At 42.4% G+C, this 21867-nt stretch overlaps 1 protein-coding gene across 2 annotated transcripts in view; it reads left to right on the top strand.

Annotated features, from left to right (window-relative positions):
* CEP162 (centrosomal protein 162) overlaps positions 1-21867 on the top strand; it is a 126323-nt gene that overhangs the window by 20132 nt on the left and 84324 nt on the right. For both annotated transcript variants that reach the window (XM_040428719.1, XM_040428721.1), the window contains 6 exons: positions 4179-4328; positions 6677-6863; positions 7388-7449; positions 10550-10647; positions 16603-16642; positions 19402-19515. In XM_040428719.1, the coding sequence (XP_040284653.1) occupies positions 4179-4328; positions 6677-6863; positions 7388-7449; positions 10550-10647; positions 16603-16642; positions 19402-19515 (651 nt within the window). The remainder of the gene's footprint in view (positions 1-4178; positions 4329-6676; positions 6864-7387; positions 7450-10549; positions 10648-16602; positions 16643-19401; positions 19516-21867) is intronic.

Genomic DNA, 21867 nt, shown 5'->3' with positions numbered 1-21867 from the left:
GGGAGCGCACCGCGCGTGCGCGGCCACTGCTCCCAATCATTTCTATGGGGCCGACAGAAATAGCCGAGCCAGCGCTCGGCTATTTTCGGCGGCTCCATAGAAATTAATGGAGGGCGGCTGCGCATGCACAGTGCGCCCGCCTCAAGTTTCTCCGCTCTGTTCTCCTTGCAGGTGCGGGTCCCAGAGGTAGGACCCGCACCTATCAAACAATGGGGGCATATCCTAGCGATATGCCCCCATTGTCTAAGATGCGATAACCCCTTTAAGGACCAGGCCATTTTTTGCAAATCTGACATGTGTCACTTTAAGTGGTGATAACTTTAAAACGTTTTTACTTATCCAAGCCATTCTGAGATTGTTTTCCCATCACATATTGTACTTCATGACAGTTGTAAATTTTTGTCAAAATATTTCATTTTTATTTATTAGAAAAAAGCCACATCTACCAAAAGTGTTGAAAAATTCGCAATTTTCAAAATTTCAATTTCTCTGCTTTTAAAACAGATAGTGATGCCTCCTAAAATAGTTATTACTTTATATTTCCCATATGTCTACTTCATGTTTGGATTATTTTGTAAATGCCATTTTCTTTTTTTGGGACGTTAGAAGGCTTAGAAGTTTAGAAGCAAATCTTAAAATTTTTAAGAAAATTTCCAAAACCCAATTTGTTCACTTTGTGTGGTTTACATAATAGAAACCACCCATAAATGGCCCCATTTTAGAAACTACACCCCTCAAGGTATTCAACCCTTTAGGTGTTCCACAAGAATTAAAGGAAAATGGAGATGACATTTCAGAATTTCACTTTTTTCACAGATTTTAAATTTTTTCCAGTAAGGCTGAGTTCACATCAGCGTTCAGCCTTTCCGTTCTCCTGCTCCGTTATAGGAGAAGGAGAACGGAAAGGACGGATTCGGCACATAACTGACCTGAACGGAGCCTATAATGGGGTCCGTTAGGTTTCCGCTCAGAAGATGATTTTGGACCGGAGACAAAAGTTCTGCGCGCAGGGGTCCGTAGGCTCAGTTCGGCTCAGTTGTGTGCCGAATCCGTCCTTTCCGTTCTCCTGCTCCTATAATGGAGCAGGAGAACGGAAAGGCTGAACACTGATGTCAACTCAGCCTAACAAAGCAAGGGTTAACGGCAGAACAAAACTCTATTTATTACCCGTTCAGCCTCATGGCCACGGTGCCTGGCGTGCAGCCTCATGGCCACGGTGCCTGGCGTGCAGCCTCATGGCCATCCTGGTGTAGTAATCTGGAAAAACACTGGTGGGTGGAGGTGGGAGGGACCTTTTAACCTCTGTTTCCTGTTCCAAGAAGGTCAAAGGGGAACAGCCTCCTGTAGTGCTGTCATGAGGGAATCTCTAGAAACCGAATTACCGGTAAGGCTAATTCCAATTTTTTTGGGCAGATTTTCTATTTTTATAACAAAGCAAGGGTTAACAGCCCTAATGTTCGTGAGCAAGAGGCCTAAGGGTTGGATCTCACAGGCTTCCATAGAAGGCAAGCTCCGATGCCTATGGAAGGCATCGGGCTTGCCTTCTCTGCCATCGGGTCCACGCCACTGCAGCTGCGGGGACCTGATGGGGAAGCGGAGGACACCCGTACCCTCCGCGAACCCTCTGCATGCCGTGGTCAGCTTTGACCGCAGCATGCAGGTGGTTAACTCGCCGGCATCAGTGTTTTCAACAATGTCGGCGTATGCAGCAGGGGCCTGGCTATCAGTGACTGCCCTGCACCCGACCGATTATCCCGCCGTACATGTACGGCGCGGGTCCTTAAGGGGTTAAACAATTGCCAAGGAAGCTGTAATAATCTGTTTGCATTGCGTTTCCCCCAGTGGCCGCTGCATGAAAATTGCTGTTGTTTTTTTTTTCCTCCCCCCTGGGCCCCATAGCAGTTGTGTGGTTTGCCTCCATTGAAGGTACTCCACTGGTCTTGAAAAAATAGCTTTTCCAAGGTGAAATATGTGTGAATACAGTAACCTCCTTTTGAGAAATAGTGATTAGAAAAGGAGGATAAAAGCTTCATAGTCCTATTTAAAATTGTCTTAAAGGGGTTATGCCACAAAAAAAAAAAAAAAAGTCTGAAGTGATAAACGCTATTCTTTTAACTATACTCATGCAAAACAAAACTGCTCTCCAGTATAATTTTCCATTTTTAGCTTATTTACTCACCCTTCTGCAGCCCTGGTCTCTGTAGGCAGCAGCAGCTCAGCTCATTTGACCATAAAGCACCTGCATCTCCTAGGAGTGCATTGCGGTCAGCTTTTTCCCTATTTTCTGTCTTCTTTCCCTACATATAGTCCCTCACAGACAGGCCCATCTGTTCTATTAATAAATAGCACTATGGTATGTAATGCCCCCATCCCTGAATTTCCATCTCCACTGTCTAGAGCGATATAGCTACATATTTCTATAAACTTATAAATGGGGATAAATGAATACAGTCTGGGTCATGCCATCTGCTTCAGGATGAGATTACTACGCCAGCACTGAGAAGAGGAAAAGAGCAGGGAACCTACAGAGCATGTTGTTCTTTACTCAATGCAGAAGATGGACCAGAATTTCAGCCACAGGAGAAACATCAGGGGAGCTATCAGAGAGAAGGAAAAATATGGGGGAGATTTATCAAACTGGTGTAAAGGGAAACTGGCCTAGTTGCCCATAGCTCCTTTGGAAAATAAAAGGTGAAATGTGATTGGTTGCTAATGGCAACTAAGCCAGGCAGTTTGATAAATCTCTCCCAATATATTTGTGGTATGTACTAGTATATTACAATGTTATTGCATAGTAGCACCACAATCCCATTCATTTCTATAGGATCACCGCTACTCAGCAAACTTGGCCACGACCAGTATCGCCGTGTAGCCCTAGCCTAGGAAAGAGGCAGAGAGACACACTGCTGCTGGTTGTAGTAAGTTATCTGTCTCGCCCCAGTGCTGTATTCACAGCTACACTGCTCAGTACTGCACCAATATAATATCCTCCATGATGCTGCTGCCTCTGAAAGTATGCTACAGAGAGAGATAGGAGCAGGAGCTCATCCTCACACATGGGAGATGACATAGCAGCTAGTCTCCACCCATTAGCACAAGTCATGTGATGGTGAGATATAGTGCTACTCTTTATGAACACAAACAACAACGTATTCTGAGAAGGTACAATATAATACCGCACTGCACTCTAGATGATCATTGTGTAAACTAGATTTTCAGTTTCAGAGCACTGCTTGCTCTTCAGACTCTTTCACAGATCCAGATGGAGCAAAACGTCGAATCTGTCTGTGGTTACCTGTTCCTTTAGAATGAAATTCACTTCCTTTTGAGCATCCAGTACTGACTACGTGTATATTATCTGGTGTTCATATTGTACCATTTAACGAATTTGGGACCCCTTCCATGTGGTGCCAAGATCTGACATAAGTGCAGACTTGTTAAAGGGGTCACTGTCCGGAGGAGAGATGCACTGGATTTAGTTCTTGTTGACCCCTTCCGCCACCAGCATATAAAAATAGTCCCACACATAGAGCCCCAGAGATACGCATGGTATGCAATGCCCCTGTAATTTCCTTCTCTACTGTAAAGAGAGTTAGCTATATAATTCAATACATTTGAATGAGTGAAAGGTGCCTGGGATGCTTCTCTAAAACACTATTGCAGCGCTGGGGGTGGTGAACAGGGCTGAGAGCTCCACAGATAGCCGGGCACTGTACTCAGCAATCTCAGTAACTCTCATCAAAATGAATGGAATGTCTGCGCGCATGCCCAACCAGCCTCTCCAATAATTTTGGGGGGCTCCACGAGGTACAGGGTCCCCGTTCTCGTGATCGGTGGGAGCCCTGGTGGTAGGACCCCACTGATCCTGCGTATATGAGATAACTTGACATAACCAGATTACCCCTTTAAGTGTAGCAATGATTGAAGCTAGCTGGATGAGATTGTCATATTTTAGGTCTGTTTTATAGATGCAGGATTTGCAGTCTGCAACTATTTTAAAACATGTGATAGTACACATTTTCTGAAGATAGTGTTAGAGTGAATACACGCACACAGCTAACCAATCAATATTTTTTATTTGCCATTGATACACAATATTGGGGCATCATTCTGTACTAAAGCAGAGCATAAAAGCAATATAAATAAAGGTAAAATGTACATATTGTTCTTTTCTTTAGAACTGGCTAGGACAAGCCGCAACTTTGTAAAACCTCAAAGTATGTCACAGCCCATTGAGGAAGTAGAAGAAGAGGAGCATGTTGAAGAAATGCAGAAATCGATTGATCCTCTGATTGCATCAATAGAAAAGGACAGCTTGGAGATTGATGGTGGGTGGTCACTGTGGATTTGGCATGTGTATTAAAGGAGTTGTCCTTGTATAAGAGAAGCATCGGAACATTTCCTTGCTTGGATGCTCCCCTTAGTCCCGCTGCATCGCGAGCCACTGTTTGTTGTGAGCTGGTGATGTACCAGGCTTCACAAAACCATGTGCTAGGTGGAGACTTCCGCCTAACAGTGAGCCCGGTGACGTCACTGGCACAATTAGGCGGTGTATAGCGCTGCTCTAGGCTGTTTTAGCTGTGGGTACCACTAGTATAAATGGGCGGTGTATTGCATTGCCTTAGGCTCTTTTAGGCATGCATGCAATTACAAAGGTATTCAGATATGGATGCTGGTTTGAAATGACTACAGTGCAATAATAAAAAATGCCCCCCAAAGGTGTACATAGCCTTTAAGGTACCTATCGTAATTAGAACATAGACAAAGCATGGTAAGTTAACATGAGTTTAAATAAACAGCTTGTTTAAAGAGTAACTAAACCTTTGAATACAATTTTAATATGATGTCCCTAATGCCCTAAAAAACCTTTTTCCAATATACTTTATTTATTAATTTTGTATTTTCCCTCCCTAAAGTGCACCATTTACTGTTCGCTTAAAACTCAGTTCTCTGTACACCTCTGACAGCTCAGCGGTGTACGGAGTGTGAAATCTATGTATGGGGCCCCATGCTCCCTGGAGGATTACTAACTCCTGGCAGAGCACCCATGTGGTTTAGTAATCCTCCGAGGAGCACGGGTAGGAGCAGCAATATGCGCTTCTGCCCGTACTCACAGCGCTGCTGCCGCCCCATTCATAAATTTCACACTTTATACTCCATACAGTGGTGTACAGAGAACTGAGTTTTAAGTGCACAGTGAATGGTGCGCCTTAGGCTTCATTCACACGTCCGTGAGATACCAGGCTGGCATCCTGCTCAGTGCAGGAGTGCACGGCATCATTAGTTTCTATGATGCCGTGCGTTTTGTGCCGCCGCAGTACAGTAATACACTCGTATACAAGTGTATTACTGTACTGCGCCGGCACAAAACGCACGGCATCATAGAAACTAATGACGCAGTGCGCTCCTGCACTGAGCAGGATGCCAGTCCGGTATCTCATGGACCGTGTTCCACGGACGTGTGAATGAAGCCTTAGGTTGGGAAAGCACTAAGAAAAATACAAAATTAATAACGTATATTGGAAAAGGGTTTTTTTTTTTTTTTTTTTTAGGGCATTAGGGACATCATATTAACATTTCATTCAAAGGTTTAGTTACTCTTTAAGTTTTGTTTTATAAATTTGTCAACTCCACTTTTCAGTTTAGTTTCCTTGTGACTTTTTTATTTATTTTTTTGCTTTTGCGGACTCTTTGTAACAATGCCTGTTGTCCGCAAAACAGAGTTTTATGCAAGTCTAAACTGACAACCACATTCCAGTTATTTCTTGGTATCTTTGTTGACTACTACACTCAATTCTACTCTGAAATTGAATTAACAGGGTTTGTTTAAGGGAGATGGCTTCCCTACTGCAACGTTTGCATATTTGCTGGGAGCAGCACTAGGAGCACTTACTAGTAGACAGTTGTAAGTCCATCAGCGGCCTTGTCTCCCTCTGAGCAGCAGCCACTTGTTGTAGTACAGCCGACTTTCCATTTTCCCTGCACCCCAGCGCCAAAATGGTCACCGATGCAGGAGCATGTGACCAGACCCATCCCTCTGTGATCTTCATTGAGTAACGCTGTTCACGGCATAGTGGCATGGCACATACTCAGAGTACCGTGCAGTGTTGGAGACTGCTGATGGATGCATCTGGTCATATGTCCCTCCTTCACTGACCATTTTGGGGCTGGACTGGCCGTACTACAAGAAGGGAGCGTGAGTCAGTGGGAGACAATGATGCTGATGGGCTTACAACTGTATTGGTCAGTGCTCCTAATGCTGTTTCCAGCACATTTGTAAAAAAGTTATGGAATATGATAGGAGTCGCTACCCACCGTGTGATGAATCTGTTGATGCCATAATTATTTTTTGGGTTGTTATGATGGAACTGGGAAACAGAAATGAAGTACGCAGATGGGAACAAAGCCTAATGTCCACTTATTGCCATGGATCTCAAGCTTTGTTCACACTTGCTTCAAGACTCCGGATTGATTTTTTTTTTTTTTAACACGCCAAACAAATGCTGTTGATTTCAGTAGTAATAAACCTGCACACCAGAAAAATGGGAACATTAATAGACACCTTTCCCTTTGTGTGTCTATAATAATGACAGAACAGAATAACACAGAGCGAAGCGCAAGTGTGAACAGGACTTTAGTAGTAAAACACTGAAAATAAATGAATGATGTACTTTAGATTCAGTAGTGGCTTCTGGACCAAATCAAGCCTTTCATGGGGTCGGACTTGATACTTTAGAAGAACAAGAAGAGAAAGAAAGATTTTTCGCCAGGCTTGAAAAAGGTGCTTCATCTACAATTGACTATTCAAAGTTAATTAAGGAACTGGATTCTACTGATTCAACTCAACTTACGACTTATATGCGGTAAGGGCTTTTTTTTGCGGTATGTTTCTTCTGGTCCCTTTACAAATGCAGATCCTTGAGATACTATATGGCAACTACTGCAGGGAAAAACGATCTATTACATATTAAATTGCTATGCCATACATTTGTGATCTTTAGGAGTCCAACAACTAACATTTCCACTCAATAAGGCGGTTTACTGAACCAGGCAGTCTAAAGTGGGGCCAAATTAATCGCAGTGGCTCCTGCTGTATGATACATTTGTGCATCTAGACAAAAGATAGTCACTTTTATTCACAAACTGAGTTATCTTTTTGGGCAAATTTGCCTTTGTAAAATGTGCCATACTGGGGGGCATCTCTAGAACATTTCCACACCTATTTTTATTAATCACTAGTGGTTTAACATGTAAAATGTAAGAGATGCATCCAAATGACTCTTGAGGTTGATGCTGTAAGAGAGGAGTCTGGCACCTGTGTATATGGACGAACACTGCCCTGATGTTTGTATAGAATCATGTGTATTATATTTTCATTTATTTTTAGCAATAAAGACCATGCTCAAGCAGATGAGGATGAACATAAAGATGAAAGTAAAGATGTGTCAGGTACATTTTTTTAGTACTTGTTTTGAGGTTTTATTAAAGGGGTTTTCCACTGATGACCTATCCTCAAGGGGCTAAGCTCTGTTCACTTGAATGGAGCTTAGCCCCGCCCAGGCCGGTGATACTAGTCGTCGTGACGTCACTGGGCCTGCGGTAAACAGCGAGAAGGCCGCGGCACTACTGCCAGCGCTGCTGCCTTCTCAAACAGCTGATCGTCAGGGGTCCCGGGTATCGGACCACTGCCGATCAGATGCTGATGATCTAGATCATCAGTTTAAAAAAACTGCAGATCCCCTTTAACCCCCACACATTTTTTTTTTCTCCAGTTTTTCAATACAAGACATGGTAAATTAAATTAAAGGGGTTATCCAAAGTATAAAACATGCCCCTCATATAGATTATACTAACCCTGCTCCCCGGCACCCGTGTCACTCCTCATCCCTGCACAGCTGCCACAGCATTTCCCGCGCAGATCAAAACATCCAATGACTGGGGGAGCTGCCAATAGCAGGCCGCAACGGGGAAGAGCCTCCCTAGCGTCGCCCATGATGCAGAGGTGGCTATGCGGGGGGGATCCGGAGCGATAAGTATATATTAAAAACAAGCACTCAGGCCAGTGACGTCACATTCGTCTGTCACATGGTCTAGGCACAGCTCAGTCCCATTCAAGTGAATGGGGCTGAGCTACAAAACCAAGCACAGACACTATCTAATGGACAGCACTATGCTTGGGAAGCTGCGCCGAGGCTTCTGCGCATAACAGGGTCACCCACTGGTCACATGACCTATTGTGAGGTTGGTCACCAGTATTAAGCGCTCTGAAAATCCCTTTAATATTATTTTCCTCTCTTCACTAAGATTGAGTGTTTTTGTTAATAGAAAACCTCCCCAGTGCCCCCAAACACCATAAAATAATAAATGAACACCTACTCAACATTTTGTACCCTGCTGTTACGAGTGCTGGCACTCTTATTGTCACCCCCAGCCTATAAGCAGAAAGCGGAGGCCTAAATGGTGTGTGTATGATCTTTTATAATTTTACCATGTTTGGGTTTTCTAGAGCAGTTCTCTTTATAATTGGGCAACAAATTCAATACAATTATTATCAGAATGAGAAGTTCTCATAAGGAAGTTTATTTTAGGGCTCTTAACTCTGATTTCCCTTTTTTTTTAACATGTTTCACTTGACTTATTTTGTCCTTGGATGACCGAAACCTCTTCCAGGGCCCTCTCCCTATATGGCATGACTTGTGAAGGAAAGTATACTTACCTGATCCCCATCGCTGGTTTCTGGCTCCTTTGCTCCCCAGCTGTTCACTACTGTCTCCGAGTGTCAACGTCTTGTTTGACCTGGATCACGTGTCCACTGAAGCCAATGACTGAGCGTATAAATGACGTGTCCCTCATGTGTCACATCACTGGGTCTTGTGAACCCAGCTGAAGCATGCTTTCCTCTGCAGGTCCAGCCACATGGTGGGGGTTCTGGCAGAAAGGCCGCCCGAAGATGAAGTATGGGGTTCACTGGGTCCCATCTACCTAGTAATCTGTCTACTACTACACTGTGGCAGTCCCTACATTATGTAATGGTATAAGTTTAGTTCAGTGCATGAAGTGCCCACATAAGTCACAGCCAAGGATTCTGCCCCTATACAAGGGCATAAAAGAATGGAAATTTCTCAGTATTATTAGAAATCTGTTCTCTCTTTCGGAGAATGGCAATGTTCTTGTTTACCCCCAGAGGCTGAACACTTATTCTGTTTGTGTCTCTGATTATCTACCTCCAATTATATTTCAAGCATAATATTTTGTAGCAATTTACAGTAGTATTGATACATATTGGGTAGGTATATTGTCTGTAAATCACTGGAAAATTAAACCTACTTTAAAACTTAACTTTTATATAGGATATTCAATAAAATAAATCCCACAGAACAAAATATATGTTTCAGATGACTGCAGATAATTATCTAGCGGAGTGTTTTTATAGAGTATACAGCACCTAAGGACATGTAGTTACCACACTAGTTTGCTTATAACCACTCACGGTTTTGATGCTCAATAATTAGGATGTCTGTGCTGGATCCACGGTCACGGATTCCAAGGCTGCTACTTCCTTTAACAAGCTGTAGGCATGGTCCTTCCACTGCAGAGCATATTCCAAAGAAGTTTAGGATGAAAACAGGAAAATGGGGAGAGAATAGCCCTATAATGCTATAGTGGCCCTGCCTAAAAGTGGAGAAATCCCCTGCCTAACTGCGGGAGAATCACCCCCTAATAGAGCGACCCCACTTATCGGTGGCTGACCTTAGGTAACTGACCCTAAAAAACTTCTTTCTCAGTCCTGCATTGTTTACATCTGGGAGGACCAGCATAGGCTATCTAGCTAGTGGCTATTAGGCCATTTTTCATCTGTTTATCCCCTGATGATTCTGCCACAACACCTGTGACAGAGGAAACGCGTCGGGAATTGTTTTTTTTTGGGAGAAAGAAGTTTTTTAGGGTCAGTTACCTAATTTATTAAAGTAATAAAAAATGTGTATAGCCATATCTTTATTTCTCTGTCCATCTCACCGAGGAGGTCATATGCACTCGGGTTAAGACTAGATATTTTCTGTTATAAGCTGTGACAGAAGGAAAAGGCAGAAAGGACCCCCTCCACCATTCCCCCCCCCCCCCCACCCCCAAGTTGCCAGCCTGAAATAAATCTGGCAGAATAATTGGAGAAATGAATGATGAGATCTCTGGATCCATGTGAGCTACAGGGCTGGTTCTAGCTTTGTTAGAAATAGGCCTCTCTCACACAGTCAGTATTTGGTCAGTATTTTGCATCAGTATTTGTGAGCCAAAACCAGGAGCGGGTCCAAAACACAGAAGAGGCACGAATTTCTTTATCTTCTATTCCCATTTCTATTATACCTTTTTCTGTAGGTTCCACTTCTGGTTTTGGCTTACAAATACTGACCGTGTGAAAGAGGCCATAGATTGTCATGTACTAGATTGTGTATGAGTTTCATTTTTTTTCATTTTTTTTTTTTTTTACATCAATCATGGCATAACCTCTTTTAACACTATGCATAAAAAGTCTATATTCTTACATTACCAGTTAATTATAGTGAAGACTTTGAAGATGAGCCGGAAGCCAACAGTCATTTGGTCCAAAAATCAGAAGAAAATGGTGATCTTATGGAGATTAAAAGTCAGGTTAGACTTTTCTACTTGTTTTTTTTTTTTCGTTGTAGGCGATGTTCACACGGCAGATTTTCCATGCAGATTTTGGCACATGTTCCGCACCACAATCTGTGTGGAATCTGTTGTCAGTCTGCCTCCCATTGTTTTCGCCGGGAAACCAAGACTTCACTTCTTACAGAGTTTTATTTTTTTTCCCCCTCTGTGTTGGTTGTAGTCCACGTCGAAGGCAAAAAAAAAAAGGTTCACCAAACACGGCTTCAAATCCGCACCAAACACTGCTTCAAATGGAGAACCGCTTAAAAAAACTGGAGAAAAGACATGCAATGTTGATGCGTATTCCATTAATATATATATTACATATATATACAGTAATATGTATAAATTTTATATGCCCTATGTTGCTTCTGGATTAATGTTGTCAGCACACTGCATTGCATCATAGGGTTAAAGACGCACAAAAAAACCACAAGATCTGCACCTCTCTGAACCCAGACTAATTAGTAATAGACCTGTGTGCCAAATGTCAAGTGCTTGTGTTATGTGCATATTCATGGTGAATATCTAATCAGTGAGGTCTGATTCTTGGCACCCCTGCTAAATAGCTGTTTTGAAGGGCCAAAGTAAAAAAAAAAAAAATCCTTACAAAATGTTTTATGATGTTAGGAAAAAGAATAAAAATTTTAATTGTTATCGCAACTGTACCATTCCATACTTTAAATCTAACCTATGTATAAACCTTGATAAAGAAAGTTAGGATTGCCTTTTTCTTCATTCCCCTCTGAGATAAAAGTTAATCAGTCAGTAGTCCTATGTAACCCAAGATCTTACTAATGCAAACTACTGTACAACAACTTGTCCCCGTAAAGAACAAGCCCATATAAAGCTAATTAAAAAGGTATTCCCATCTTGGACATTGGGGGCATATCGCTAGGATATGTCCCACCTCTGGGACCCACACCTATACTTAGAACGGAGCCTGCAAAGTTCAGGAAGATGCACCGCACATGCGTGGCCGCCCTCCATTCATTTCTGTGGGACTGCCGAAAACAGCTGAGCGATTTTCGGAAGGCCTATTGAAATGAATGGGAAGTGCACTGCGCAAACGCGGCCACAGCTCCATTAACTTCTATGAGGCTTACGGAAATAGCTGAGCCAGCACTTGGCTATTTTTGGCAGACCCATGAACGGCGGGCATGTGCGGTGCGCCCTCTGGCTCTTTGCAAGCTCTGTTCTAAGTATAGGTGCGGGTCCCAGAGGTGGGACTCCCACCTATCAGACATTGGTGGCATATCCTGGCAATATGCACCCAATGTCCACGATGGGAATACCCTTTAAAAATGTTGTGGCTTTTGGAATGTATTGACGGAGATTTTTCTTTATATCTAAACGTGTTTTTATTGTGCAGAAGTAGTAAAATCTAAAGTATATAATGTAATCTTGGTATCTCTGTAATTGTACATTCTAAGCTGCTGACTGTGCCAAGCTGTGTAGGGAGACTTTGATAAGGGAAATGGTAACGACCAATTGTCAGTCTGTCAATCATACATAATCTGGAGGAATCGGAGAGCTCTGAGATCTAGGAATATATGCTCCAGAATTCAAGTACGTAGTTACTATAACAGACAAGTTAGTTGAGTAGACAGGTCCTCTTTAGGGCCCAAAGTGGTCTGCTTTCTTAACCCCTTAAGGACACATGACGTATCGGTACGGCATGTTTCCCGAGTCCTTAAGGACACATGACGTACCGGTACGTCATGTGTTGTTCCGATCACTGCCGCCCGGCCAGCTGTGATCGGAACAAGGTGCCTGCTCAAATCATTGAGCAGGCACCTCGGCTAAATGCGTGGGGGGGTCCCGTGACCCCCCCATGTCCGCGATCGCAACAAACCGCAGGTCAATTCAGACCTGCGGTTTGTTGCGCTTTCTGCAGTTTCTGATCGCTGCGGTCCCAGACCGCGGCGATCAGAAACTTTAGTGTGCCGAAAATATATTTTTATCACCCCCCCTGCACCTCTGAATGATTTTAGCCCGGTGGGAGGTGCAGGGGGGTGTTGCGGGCGGTGGGGGCGGTGCGGGAGGCGGGCGGTGCGGCAGGCGGGAGGTGCGGCAGGCGGGATCGCGATCCCCCGCCCGCCTCCCATTGAATAATCGTTGGTGTAGAGTGGGTATACCAGGGTGCCAGGACATTGTTGGCACCCTGGTATAAACGGCTGACATCGGTGATGCGATGTCAGCCGTTTAACCCTTTCCATACAGCGGTCCGTACGGACCGCTGTATGGAAAAAGTTAACAGTAAGAGGGAGCTCCCTCCCTCTCCGATCGGGGGGCTGCTGTGCCTTTGCAGCCCCCCGATGGAGAGGGAGAGAGCTCCCAGACAGCCCCCCGCCAGATCCCATCCTTACCCTTCCCCGTCTGCGCAATTCTGAGCAGACGGGGAAGGTTCCCATGGCAACAGGACGCCTCTCAGGCGTCCTGCTGTCCATGGTGCTGAACAGATCTGTGCTGAAAGCATAGATCTGTTCAGTGTAAGTAAAATACAGTACAGAACAATATATATTGTACTGTACTGTATTATACAGACATCAGACCCACTGGATCTTCAAGAACCAAGTGGGTCTGGGTAAAAAAAAAAGTGAAAAAAAAGTAAAAATCAAAAAACACATTTATCACTGATTAAAAATTAAAAAAATAACATTCCCTACACATGTTTGGTATCGCCGCGTCCGTAACGACCTGATCTATAAAACGGTCATGTTACTTTACCCGAACGGTGAACGCCATAAAAATAAAAAATAAAAAACTATGATGAAATTGAAATTTTGCTCACCTTACTTCCCAAAAAAAGGTAATAAAAGTGATCAAAAAAGTCGCATGTCTGCCAAAATTGTAACAATCAAATCGTCATCTCATCCCGCAAAAAATGAGACCCTACTTAAGATAATCACCCAAAAACTGAAAAAACTATGGCTCTTAGACTATGGAGACACTAAAACATAATTTTTTTTGTTTCAAAAATGAAATCATTGTGTAAAACTTACATAAATAAAAAAAAGGATACATATTAGGTATTGCCGCGTCCGTATCGACCGACTCTATAAAAATATCACATGACCTAACCCCCCAGGTGACCACCGTAAAAAAAAAAAAAAAAAAAAAACTGTGTAAAAAAAGCAATTTTTTGTCATCTTACGTCACAAAAAGTGTAATAGCAAGCGATCAAAAAGTCATATGCACCCCAAAATAGTGCCAATCAAACCGTCATCTCCTCCCGCAAAAAAATGAGACCCTACTTAAGATAATCGCCCAAAAACTGAAAAAACTATGACTCTTAGACTATGGAGACACTAAAACTTTTTTTTGTTTTAAAAATGAAATCATTGGGTAAAACTTACATAAATAAAAAAAATGTAATACATATTAGGTATCGCCGCGTCCGTGACAACCTGCTCTATGAAATTACCACATGATCTAACCTGTCAGATGAATGTTGTAAATAACAAAAAAAAAAAAAACGGTGCCAAAAAAGCTAATTCTTGTTACCTTGCCGCACAAAAAGTGTAATATAGAGCAACCAAAAATCATATGTACCCTAAACTAGTACCAACAATACTGCCACCCTATCCCGTAGTTTCTAAAATGGGGTCACTTTTCTGGAGTTTCTACTCTAGGGGTGCATAAGGGGGGCTTCAAATGGGACATGGTGTCAAAAAAACAGTCCAGCAAAACCTGCCTTCCAAAAACCGTATGGCATTCCTTTCCTTCTGCGCCCTGCCGTGTGCCCGTACAGCGGTTTACGACCACATATGGGGTGTTTCTGTAAACTACAGAATCAGGGCCATAAATAATGAGTTTTGTTTGGCTGTTAACCCTTGCTTTGTAACTGGAAAAAAAATATTAAAATGGAAAATCTGCCAAAAATGTGAAATTTTGAAATTGTGTCTCTATTTTCCATTAAATCTTGTGCAACACCTAAAGGGTTAACAAAGTTTGTAAAATCAGTTTTGAATACCTTGAGGGGTGTAGTTTCTTAGATGGGGTCACTTTTATGGAGTTTCTACTCTAAAGGTGCATCAGGGGGGCTTCAAATGGGACATGGTGTCAAAAAAACAGTCGGCGCACCTTTCACTCTACGCCCCGCTGTGTGGCCGTACAGTAGTTTACAGCCACATATGAGGTGTTTCTGTGAACAGCAGAGTCAGGGCAATAAAGATACAGTTTTGTTTGGCTGTTAACCCTTGCTTTGTTAGTGAGAAAAATGGGTTAAAATTGAAAATTAGGCAAAAAAATGAAATTCTCAAATTTCATCTCCATTTGCCAATAACTCTTGTGCAACACCTAAAGGGTTAACGACGTATGTAAAATCAGTTTTGAATACCTTGAGGGGTGTAGTTTCTTAGATGGGGTCACTTTTAGGGAGTTTCTCCTCTAGGGGTGCATCAGGGGGCTTCAAATGGGACATGGTGTAAATAAACCAGTCCATAAAAATCAGCCTTCCAAAAACCATACGGCGCACCTTTCACTCTACGCCCCGCTGTGAGGCCGTACAGTAGTTTACGGCCACATATTGGGTATTTCTGTAAACAGCAGAGTCAGGGCAATAAAGATACAGTCTTGTTTGGCTGTTAACCCTTGCTTTGTTAGTGGAAAAAATGGGTTAAAATGAAAAATTAGACAAAAAAATCAAATTCTCAAATTTCCTCCCCATTTGCCAATAACTCTTGTGCAACACCTAAAGGGTTAACAATGTATGCAAAATCAGTTTTGAATACCTTGAGGGGTGTAGTTTCTTAGATGGGGTCATTTTTGGGTGGTTTCTATTATGTAAGCCTCGCAAAGTGACTTCAAACCTGAACTGGTCCCTAAAAATTGAGTTTTTGTAAATTTCGGAAAAATTTCAAGATTTGCTTCTAAGCCTTATAACATCCCCAAAAAATAAAATATCATTCCCAAAACAATTCAAGCATGAAGTAGACATATGGGGAATGTAAAGTCATCACAATTTTTTGGGGTATTACTATGTATTACAGAAGTAGAGAAACTGAAACTTTGAAATTTGCAAATTTTTCCAAATTTTTGGTAAATTAGGTATTTTTTTGTGCAAAAAAAAATAATTTTTTTGACTTCATTTTACCAGTGTCATGAAGTACAATATGTGACGAAAAAACAATCTCAGAATGGCCTGGATAAGTCAAAGCGTTTTAAAGTTATTAGCACTTAAAGTGACACTGGTCAGATTTCCAAAAAATGGCCTGGTCCTTAAGGTGAAAATGAGCCCGGTCCTTAAGGGGTTAAAGTGGTTAAACCGAGCACAAAAACAATTCAAGTAATGTAATATATATTTTATTTTTGCTTTCTAATTGAAACCTAAATTTAAATTTAATCTCCAATTTTACCCAAGAGATCCTTATAGATCATGATGTTTTTTGATGCACCAAAAAAAACGCCTCTAAAAAGCCCCCCGTTCATTTCAATGGGAGGTAGAACTTGCTTTTTTTCCTCCATGCTGAAAAAGAAAGTGTGGGAAAAAAGATGCAACATTAAAACGAATGAGAAGTTGAAAAAATAGGAAGCTGAAAAAATGCAGAAAATCAGTGCTGAACCTTTCAGCGCATTTTCTAAATCTGTTGTGTGAACATCCCTTAAGGGAGACGGAGAAATAAACCTCTTTACTACCATGCAGGATTCTAAAAGGTGACATTTTGCTTTGGCTTCAAGGCCCCAAATTCATGAAAGGATCAAAGTGGAAAAATCTGGTAATAGCTCTGCATGGTCACTCAACTGTTTATCACCCATTCACTTTATGGAAAGTAACGAGATATGATCCCCCTGGACTATACTGTGTAATGTACTAGGTTACTGCAATACAATATTATGTTTACCTTTTTCTGTAGGAGTAGAAATTTGGGCTTATTTGAGCTATTTTTAGTTAATATTTCTTTTAAATGAGTAATTTTCTCTTATTTAAAGATTCGTCCAGAAGAAGAAAAGCATGGGATGCTTGCTAAAGGTGAGCCCTGTTCTATAAAAATAGGCTTTAACAACGAATGAGTGTAAATATGAATAAAACATCCTAATAGTGACAACATAAAAAGATGCATAAATATAGTACTTTGTATTTCATATTTTATTACAGGTTAAAAAAGACTTGGGGCTCCTTTTTAGACGAGCGAGTGTCACGCTGCGGACTCGCAGCGTAGCACCCATCCTGAACTCCCAGCACTGCCGGGGTTGCATAGCATTATATTGATTTATGATGCTATGTAACCCTTAGAGGTCTGGAATGTACTGGATAAAACTGACATGATGTAAAAAAAAAAATTATAATAATTATTAAAGTATATTACAAATATTATTTCCTTCACATGTAGAATAGAATTTAATAAAGTTTACCTAAAGGTTTAGGTACACTTTAACAAAAAAAATGTGATTTAAACAATAGGTAATTTTCGGATGCTTTCCATGCTTTTAGCAAATACCATATCCTATTTGGGAAGAAAGGGATGCAAATGAGCCCTTAGCAAGCTCTGCCTCTAATGCCACCAGATGTAAGGCAGGAGATCCAGTGCCCAAACTGCAACACAAAACCCACTTATTTATAGCAAAGTGCCAAAACAGTGATTTACCTGAATACTACAGTCCAATATAGTATATCTTCCATGTACTTTATCACTTAGCTATAATACCCTGCCTACATTCAGTGCGCTGCCTATGCTGTTCATAGTGCGCCCTGCGCTGACGAATAGGAGGAAAAGTCGAAGGCATATTAGTACACCATAGACTTTTTCCAGGGTACGGGTGCCCACAGAGAGGGCTTTGAGTGCCGCCATCGGTTCGCCATCACTGCTATAAGTCAGTGTTCAACCCTTAAACTGTACCTTCAGACATGACCGCGATATTAAATAAACCAGCACCTCATCTGCAGACAGCTGTTTTGGGGTGATTGCCCCTCAATAGTGCGGAGCAGAGAGTACGGGCTTAACTGGGTCATGTTCTGTAACTTTACAGTTCAGACAGTAAACTGGTGCTTCTGAAATTTTTGACCAAATTGCACCTCATTTAACTCTAGGCAGTGAACCATTTTTTGGGATCCATAAAAAGAATAATATAGTACATTTGTGCTAGACAGACAGATTAGATAGATATTCCCCAGCCGTCTTTTCTTGGGTAAATCTGTTTGATGTTGATTCCTGTTTGTAGATATAGCAGCTTTCAACCTTCTACTAGCTGCCTTTGTCAAACTTTCCATTCCGCTGTCTGACATGTGACCCTGCAGCATATTGAAATGCATCCATGTATATACAAAGGGTTAAAATTCTTACAAAAAAAGAGTAAAGCTAGATTTATGTTATGCACGTTGCCTTTAAAAGGGGTTTCTGAACCCTAAAACAAATTTTAGTTATGCTCTGAAAGTTTTTAGCATAAAGGAAAAAATAAACGGGTCCAGTCCCTGCTGCTTCTGGTTCCCTGTGATGTCCAATCTGTGATAACATGTACCACTGCAACCATTCACTGGCCAGAACAGTGACGTGTCTCCGAGAAGCACATAACTACGGAACTTCTGTGACCGTGAGCAGCATGAGGACACGTCAGCACTGTGGTCAGTGAATGGCTGCAGCGTTGCACGTGGGCACTAATAGGATTTCACCTCTGGTTCACAAGGGACTGGAAGTGGTGAGGATGGGATCCCCTGCATCAGAATGGTGAGTGGCTTTTTTTTCTTTGTGCTAAACACTTTCAGGGCCATTAGAACCGGTCGTCATGAAAATGAAGTGTCATTTTCAGACATCATGTTATATGGAGCAGGAGGAGCTGAGCAGATTCCTATATAGTTTTGTGAAAAAAGATTCAGTAAAGCTTGTAATTTATCTCCACTCATAATGAGCTAAGAATTCATGTGGACCACCCTACTCATTGACAGACAGCCTTTCCTGTGTGAGTGTGCATACACACATGGCCGTCAGTCACTCATTAGGATTGCCCAAATGAATCCTTAGCTCAGAATGAGCAGAGATTTAGATAAGTAAAATACAACTTAGGATACTTTCACACTGGCGTTTCTGGGTCCGCCTGTGAGATCCGTTTCAAGGCTCTCACAAGCGGCCCAAAACGGATCAGTTTAGCCCCAATGCATTCTGAACGGATACAAGCGTTTGCATTATAGGTGCGGATCCGTCTGTGCAGATACCAGACGGATCCGCACCTAACGCAGGTGTGAAAGTAGCCTTATACGAAATCTTTTCCCACAGGACTATATATCAATCTACTCAGCTCCTCCTGCTCTAGAACATGCTGGTTGCAAATTGCACTGCATTTTCATGGTGGCAGGTTCCCTTTAACTAAAATTGGTTTGGGGTATGGATAACCCCTTAGATAGACTGATAGATTGGCCGAGTTTAATTTACCTTAATTTACTTTACCAAAGTGATGGGGCGGCCTGGTAAAATAATAATTTAAAAAAACTTCCCTTCTTGTGCCCACTCTGATCCTTTCCTCTGTCATCTTCTGGGGCTGCAGCCAGTGACATATTGTTTGTTCTGTATACCACTGCAGCCAGCTGTTGGTCTCGTCAGTATACGGGGTGACACCAGTGAGGCCAGTGATTGGCTGCAGTGGCGTAATCGGAGCAGGCACAAGAAGGAAAAGTACTATTATTTTTTTTCCATTATTATTTTCCATGCCCCCCATCACTTTGTTAAAATGAAAAACACTTGGACAACCTTTAAGAACTGAACAGTTTTATTTTAATGTAAATAAATTCCTTTTTAGTCGTGCTGATTGACTCAATGGACTCGACAATTGATACTCAAAAGATTTTGCCGCAAACACAAGAAGAAATTGAATCCGTTATGCCCCATGGGACACACGAAGCAATTGGTTCAGGTGGGTTACAGTCTTTTCTAAACTGATAGATCTAGCATTGTCAGCATATGTCACCGTTTAGGGGAGCCTTGTTTGGGAAATCAATGGTGATGGTTAGTTAGACTCATATCCTGTTAGTAAGGCCCTGTTCACTGTTGCTCTGAAGGTTGAGTTGCTAATACGGTTTGAGTTGACCTGGAGCTGCATGCAGCGCTATTCTTCCTATGAAAATAACAGACACCATGACGGAACCCAGAAGGAAGCCATTGTAAGTGGGTAGTCATTGTGGTTTGTTGGATCTGGCAGAATATTAGCAGTTTTCCAGTCACTGTGTAATGACTTTTAAGCAAGTGCCCACAGCCTGCCTGCTGAAACAGAAGATTCATCCTTACCTGCTCCATGTTGCTCCGGTCCTCCACACTGCCCCCACTGTCTCTATTTTCCGAACACCACACGGTATACATCCGGCAGTGCATGAGCAGGGTCACATGCACCACTCCCGCCAAAGGCTGGCTTCAGTGATGACTTGCTACTTGTGGCCAGATCACTACTAGATGTAAGCAGTGCAGGGACTGGAAGATGGAGACAGCGGAGGACCGGAGCGTTGTGGAGCAGGCAGGCTGCAGGCACTTGCTTAAAAATCAATATAACCAGAAAACCTATAAGAAGGACCGCAAAGAAGCCACTTCCCTCCAAGAAAAACACAAGGACAGACTGACCTTATGCACGAAGTACAGGAATTGAACTGCAGAGGACCGGGTCAAACTTATTTGCGCTGATGAATCCCCATTCAGACTGTCTGGGATATGTGGAAAGATGATTGTACAGAGAAGAAAAGGTGAGCAATGCCATGAGTCCTCTATCATGCCAACAGTAAAGCTTCCTGAGACCATTCATGTGTGGGGTTGCTTCTCATCAAAAGTAGCGGGCTCACTCACAATTTTGCGTAAGAATGGTATCGAAACATCCTCCAACAGCAATTTCTCCCAGTGATCCAGGCACAATTTGGTGAGGAACAATGCTTTTTCCAGCTTGATGGAGCACCATGTCACAAGGCAAAAAAGTGCTAACCAAGTGGTTCAGTGAACAAAACATTTACATTTTGGGTCCATCTCCAGGAAACTCCCCACATCTCAATCCCATTGAGAACCTGTCGTCAGTCCTCAAAAAGTGGGTGGACAAACAAAAATTCCATGCACTGATTAGGCAACAATGGGTTGTCATCAGTCAGGATTTACCCAGAAGCTGATACCCATCATGCCAGAGTGAACTGCAGAAGTCTTGGAAAAAGAAGGGTCAACACTTGAAATATTGTGAAAACCAAAATTTGTGTCAGTCTCAACCTTTGGCCATGACTGTAGTTTTGTTGAGTACAGTATGTCAGGTGACTGTTTAGTTCACTTGAGTTATGTGGACACAGTAGCGCAGAGTGCCTAAGGCCCCATTCACACGACAATTTTTTGGTCTGCATCTGATCCACATTGTTTGCAATTTTTGCGGACCTATTGAAAAGAATGGGTCCTCATCCAATCCACAAACAGCCCACCGTGCACTGTCCACATTCGTATGTCCGTTCTGCAGTCTCGCAAAAAAATTGAATATGTCCTATTCTTGTCCATTTGGCGGACAAGAATAGGTATTGTTACAATGGATCCGCAAAAAAAGGGATGCAACTCACACGTCACATAGATGTCATCCGTATTTTTTGCGGATCCACATTTTGTGGACCGCTAAATACATACGATTGTGTGAAGGCACCCTTATGGAGAACTCAGACTGTCCTCTCCTCTGCTTGGGAGCTGAACAGTTGCTGACAATAACAGCTGATTGTGGGAGACCCTTGCAGCAGAATCTCCCTAACATTTTGATGATCACAGGGGGATATTGCTGCAAGGACCCTTCCCGAGGTCGGCTGTTATTGCCATGTTAAGCAGCCAATGAGTGTACTTTTACTCCAGCAGCAAATGAGCTGTGACCTTTCAGAAAGTTAATGGTTTTCCAAAGTGGACAATCCTATTGTTTCACAACTGCATGTCAGATGTTAGGCCCCTTGCAGACGAGCGTGTCCGGATGCGTCACGGTGCATTGCGGCAAACCCGCGCGAGTAGGTACGCAATTGCAGTCAGTTTTGACTGCGATTGCGTTCCGTTGTTCAGTTTTTATCGCGCGGGTGCAATGCGTTTTGCACGCGCGTGATAAAAAACTGAATGTGGTACCCAGACCCGAACTTCTTCGCAGAAGTTCAGGTTTGGGTTCAAGGTTGTGTAGATTGTATTATTTTCCCTTATAACATGGTTATAAGGGAAAATAATGGCATTCTGAATACAGGATGCTTAGTACAATAGGGCTGGACGGGTTAGAGAAAAATAAAAT

Source organism: Bufo bufo, chromosome 4 (genome assembly GCF_905171765.1).
Source record: "Bufo bufo chromosome 4, aBufBuf1.1, whole genome shotgun sequence".
In the NCBI taxonomy this organism is placed as follows: Eukaryota; Metazoa; Chordata; class Amphibia; order Anura; family Bufonidae; genus Bufo; species Bufo bufo.
Note: the sequence above shows the minus strand (reverse complement) of the source record. Positions and strands in the feature narration are given on the sequence as shown.